Source organism: Lipotes vexillifer, unplaced genomic scaffold (assembly GCF_000442215.2).
Source record: "Lipotes vexillifer unplaced genomic scaffold, Lipotes_vexillifer_v1.1 scaffold426, whole genome shotgun sequence".
NCBI lineage: Eukaryota > Metazoa > Chordata > Mammalia > Artiodactyla > Lipotidae > Lipotes > Lipotes vexillifer.
Genome location: NW_006779491.1, coordinates 2,389,718 through 2,395,138, shown reverse-complemented (window position 1 = coordinate 2,395,138; position 5,421 = coordinate 2,389,718). Strand labels below are relative to the sequence as shown.

Sequence of the window (5,421 nt, the reverse complement as noted above, 5' to 3'; positions counted from 1 at the left end):
CTTGCAGGAGGAGCGTTCGAGGAGCGAACACAACTTAGTGAACATCCAAAAGACCCACGAGCGGATGCAGACAGAGAACAAGAGTGAGTAGCTGGGCTCGGGAGAGAAAGGAGTGGGCCAAGACTAGGAACATGGCGGTCATCATTTTCGAAAGGGACTTTTGCATGTATCTGCCTAATCCAAAATGAACTGCTTGCTCCCTAGCCCTGAGGGACAGTTTTCCCTTAGGCTGGGTGACCTAAGATGACCCAGGAGACAGATGACAGACTGCCTAGCCACTAAGGAACCTTAAAATCCCCCAACTCTGAGGACTGGGAAGTCAGGAAATGACACTGCGTCTCGGGAACCCCCTTACAGCGCACAGGACCCCCCAGTTAGCTGGCATTTTCTAGAGCTTCCCTACTCGTGTGCCCTGCACATGCCCTGAGGTCAGGCTCCCGGGCTGGTGCTTTCCAACTCTGAGGAGCTTGGAGAATTGTTTTCTGTTTGCATGGGTCACACTCTGGCAGAGGTTAGAGAGTCCTCTCCTAGATGTTGTGATGGCATCTGTACCATATGAAAATGTGAACATGGAGTTATCGGTCTCGGGGGGCACTTCTGAGCCAGTAAAGCTCATACCTCAGCCCGCGGCCCCTCCGTCCCTCCCAGAGTCTGATTCCGGTGGACTGGAAGTAGTGCCACATCGCTGCCGGCTGCCCCTCACCCATGCATCTTTCTCCCTTTGTTTATTCTGCAGTCTCTCCCTATTACCGGACAAAGCTGCGTGGCCTCTATACAACCGCCAAGGCCGATGCAGAGGCTGAGTGCAAGTGAGTACCGTCCCACTGCCCTGCCATCGCCTCCCCTCCACATCCAGGTGCTGGGCTGTAGGAGCCTGTGGACCATAGCCCCAGCCTGCCTCTCCTCCCACGGATAAGCAGATTCTGACCCCAGCTTCTCCATTAGGGCCCACTTTCCCTAGAGCCCACTCTGGCCTCTCTTCCCTGGCCCTGCTGTTTTATAGATGGCAGAAAGGTGTGGATCAAATCCCAGTGATGCCTTTTTCTAGTCACTTGACCTTGGGCAGTCATTTCAGCTGAGACTCAGTTGCTCCGTCATTAAAATAGAGATAATAACTACCTGTAGAATTGTCAACGTAAAATGCGATAATGCACATAAAGTGCCTAATACCAGTATTTTTCAAACTCTTTTGACCATAACCCATGGTTATGCCTGGTGTTGGGCATAGAGAGGCACAAGGATAGTGAGATCCTGCCTTCAAGGGCAAGCAGTCCAGAAAGGAGAGACACCCTAAAAAAGTTACAGGACAGTGTAGTTGGTGGGCCAGCCGAGATGGTGTTCACCGTGCCTGGGGATCTGAGACCCTCTCAGGGAGGAGGAGAAACTTGAGCTGGGGATGGGTAGGCAGACAAGTCAGAGAGCCCAAGCGGAGGACAGAGTGTGCCAGGGCCATGGAGGAGCGCATTTGGGGAATGAGAACTAGTCCTTGCATGGCTGCAGGAGGGGAGGGCAGGATGTGGAAGACCTCCAATACCTGGACGTTATGTTGGAGGCCATAGCGAGCCAAAGGCGATGTTAGAGCAGGAGAGAAACTCCTGGCTGCCGCACGGAGAGCAGACTGGGTGAGATTCAAGGCTAGTTTGGAGACCAGGCAAGAGATAAGTGACGGAGTTGAGCTGAGACAATGGCAGTGGGGATAGAGAAACAAGGGTGGATTCTGAGATCAAACTGGAGGACGAGTTGGGAGAGAAGATTTCCAAGGTTTTTAGCATGAACAAAGGGGTCTGATGGGGCTCCCTTTGCCAGGGTGGGAAGAGAACAAAAGGGTGGGGCCGACTGGCGGCGAGGGGACACGGTGAATTCTGGTTGGAGGTGTTGCTTGCCTGGCTTTCCAGCCCAGCCTTCCCCACCCCCATCTTCTCCCTGATTTGCAGATTCATCGGGTAGCCATAGTTGGGCCCTTTCCCATTAGTGGGCCTGGAGTTTGGCTTGTATAAGTCAGAGTGACTCAACGCTCATTTGAAAGTAAAAGGCAGACTTTCCCTTCCCAGCTTAACTGCCGGCAGAGTGAGGCGGCTGCTTCTGCAACCAGCTGGTGTGAGCTCTTCTCTGGCACTGAGTTAACCAGAGTTTAACACTTAAAGCTTGTTTCATAAGTGCAGGTCCCTCGCAGTTCTGCTGTCATTTCACTTTTTCAGACTCTCAGACCTTCATACGTTCATTCACTAAACAACGAATAAAGTGTCCTCACCTCCAGATACCATGCTGGGAACAGGAGAGTGGGTGAGACAGATAAGATGCCACCCCTACCCACAGGGAGCTCCACGTCTGGGTGGGGAAAACATGGTACTGTGTGTGCCTGTGGCACTGACCCAGGTGCTGCAGCACCTATCAGCTCATCTTCTAAATATTTGCATTAAACCTCTTGGGAAAATGAAGGGGCGCCAAGAGCCTGCTTCATGAGCTAGCCCAAGCCTGTGATGCTTTGCTGTTCCTTCTATCCAGTCCTGGCTGGTTTTCCTCCTCCTGCTTTTGCAGAAAACAGAAAGGAACCCCTGTGTCTTCATTTAACAATCATCTCTTTTAGCAGCAGGAGTCAAAGGGAAACAGATCAAAGATGTCACTTTCCGTGTTCCAGTGGAGAGGGGTAGCCATTCTGGGTGGGAACAAGATATTTTCTAACATTGGTTCAGAAGGCACTTCTCCAGGTGTGGCTCTGTGAGGGCACAGGAGAGAAGGCCCACAAGGAATTATTTTTCACCCTAATCAAATAATTACTGTGTATTGGTATGCAGCAGTATTGGATTACTTTAAAGAGCCCACACCATTTAGCTCCTTACGAATGGTTGGGGAGGGGGGCCGGGTTTGGGGGGGGGAGGGAGGTTAAGGCTCAGGGTTCTTGTCTGAGGACCCTTCAAAGGAAGGCCAGCCAGCAAGAGGCGTTTCCTCTGCTGTCCCAGGTGAAGTGGGGCTCTTGGGATGGCACCATCCCTGAGGGTTGCTGATGGGCTGGCAGGCTGCCTCCCAGAAGGTAGGGACCCACGCTTTGCTGGGTGGTCATCCTGGTTGACCTGAAGCCTCTGTGTTTCCGAGATGGAGAAGTTTCAGCTCCAGAAAACTGCTCTTTAAATAGTAAATGATCTTAAAACATTGTTTCCTCAGATCTCTGCAGTGGAACTTCAGTAACTTTAGGAAACGGAATATTACATTCCTCTCCTTAGAGATTCACAATGCAAATTAAAGCACTGAACTGTTAAAGTACTGAAGTATTAAAGTGCTGTAGTATTAAAGTATTGAAGGCTCTGCCAAGTTCTGCAACAGCAATTTCTTTAACTCAGTATTTCACAAACTTACTTGACAGTGGAATACATTTACACACTGGTTCTCAAGTCTGGCTGCGCCCAGAGGTTCTGCTTTAACTGGGGTGGAGTTCATACATTGGTGTTAACTTTCTACATAATTTCAGACTTACAGAAATGTATTTTTACCACATTTGCTTTATCACTCTATAGATACGCGTATTTACAATCTTTTTTTTTCTGAATCATTTATGTTGTAGACATGATGCATGATGCCTCTTGACCTCTAAATACATCAGTCAGCATTTCCTAAAAACCAGGACATTCTTAAACCACCATGGTACATTTCTCAAAATCAGGAAATTACAGATATAAAACTATTAATTGATCTACACATCTTATTCAGATCTCATCACCGTCCACTGATGACCTTTATAGCAAAAGAACAGAACATTTTTATAGTGCAGATCAGCACTGTGTTTAGTTTTCATGTCTCTCTGGTCTCTTCCAATCTGGAACAGTTCCCAGGCTGTCTTTGCTTTTCCTGACCTTGACATTTTGAAGATTACAGGCCAGTGTAGAATGGCCCTCAGTTGGGTTTGTCTGATGTTTCCTCACGATCAGATTCAGGTTTTACGCTTTTGGAAGTAATAGCGTGGAAGTGATGTCGTCCTCCGTCATCATATTAGAGGCCCAAAGATTCCCACTGGTCAAGGTGGGCTCTTCCAGGTTTCTCCTGTGTCAAGTTATTGCTGTTTTCCATTGTGTGATTAATAAGTATCTTATGAGAGATACCTGGAGACTATGTACATATCCCGTTTCACATCAGACCCACTAGTTTTGGCATCTGTTGATGATTCTTACTTAAAGCAATTGGGATTCTTTATAAAAATCTCCCCAGGGCGTTCTGATGTCCAGCTAGGGTTGAGAACCACTCCATTAATGTCTCACAGAATACAGCTTAGGACATACTACGTAAAAGGATGTCCTCTAAACAGGCCCAGCAGCAATGATCAGACTTTGCAAGTTCCCTTTGGCCTGCTGGCTTTTACTCCCCCTCTGCTCTCCTGGAAGCCTTATTGCCCCGTGTCCCAGTGCTCACTCACAAGCCCGAGGTGGCTCTGGCTGAGTCATCCTGGTGTCCGACACCAGCCACGCTGAGCTTCAGTGCTCCAAGCCTGTCAGCACGGTGTTCATCCCTCCCTGCTTTGGTTTGCGCAGTTCCCTCTGCCAAGGCTGCCCCTTGCCCGATCTTCTGGCCTTTCTTTGCCTGATGAGTCCACAAGAGTCACACCCTCTGGGATACCTCCTGTGACACAATTGTGCTGTGTTCTCATGGGTCTGAACCAAGGCCTTCAGAAACACGTGGGTATTTACTAAAGGTTTGCGAGAGGAATGTGCTGGAGAATAAGTGACCTGAAGTGGCTTCTCTGCTGCTTATTGCTGTTGAGATATTCTTTGGGGGAGGTTCCCAAAGGTCTAGGATAAAGAAGCCTTCTTCCCACAAGGATTTGTGTGCACTTCTGCCAAGTTGCTTGGGTCCCAGCCACCCTGGAACCGCCATAATCGAACTCCAGAGGTTTCCTGGAGCTGCAGTCTTTCAGGGATGAGTTCCCTCCACCCCCAGCCCTGCTCTGAGCCGAGACAACGCCCCACAGTCCTCTGGAGTGTCTCTTTTACAGGTGCCACTAGGGCAGACCCCAAGTTTTAACTTCTGTCCTCCGAATTGCAAGAGGTTGTTGGAGTCTGCTGGCACCCAGCAACACTTCAGGATTTGTCGGATGCACTCCGGCCAAGGCAGCTCTCTGCTTTGCTTACCTCTCCAGGACGCTCTTAGGTTTTTTGGCCTGCCACTTCCTCTTGCCTCATCAATTCTTTTATGCTTTTAAGATTAAAAAACACGTGCTTAGGGTTTATAGTTTCCAGCATCAGGGCTGGTCTGAGCTAGCCAGCCTGCCATAATGAGAAAAAGAAGTCTGCGCTTTGTGCTTCATCCAGACCTCTTCTTTCCCTTCTCCCTGCCCTCAGCATCCTCCGGAAAGCCCTAGATAAGATTGCGGAAATCAAGTCTCTGTTGGAAGAGAGGCGGATTGGTGAGTTAGAGACGACCAGGCCGGCATTC

General features: G+C 49.4%; 1 protein-coding gene across 1 annotated transcript in view; it reads left to right on the top strand.

Moving 5' to 3' along the window:
• The window catches only part of SGF29 (SAGA complex associated factor 29), a 28,238-nt gene that overhangs the window by 19,651 nt on the left and 3,166 nt on the right, over positions 1-5,421 (top strand). The window contains exons 3-5 of the mRNA XM_007452785.1: positions 8-83; positions 737-809; positions 5,328-5,392. Of these exons, the coding sequence (XP_007452847.1) occupies positions 8-83; positions 737-809; positions 5,328-5,392 (214 nt within the window). The remainder of the gene's footprint in view (positions 1-7; positions 84-736; positions 810-5,327; positions 5,393-5,421) is intronic.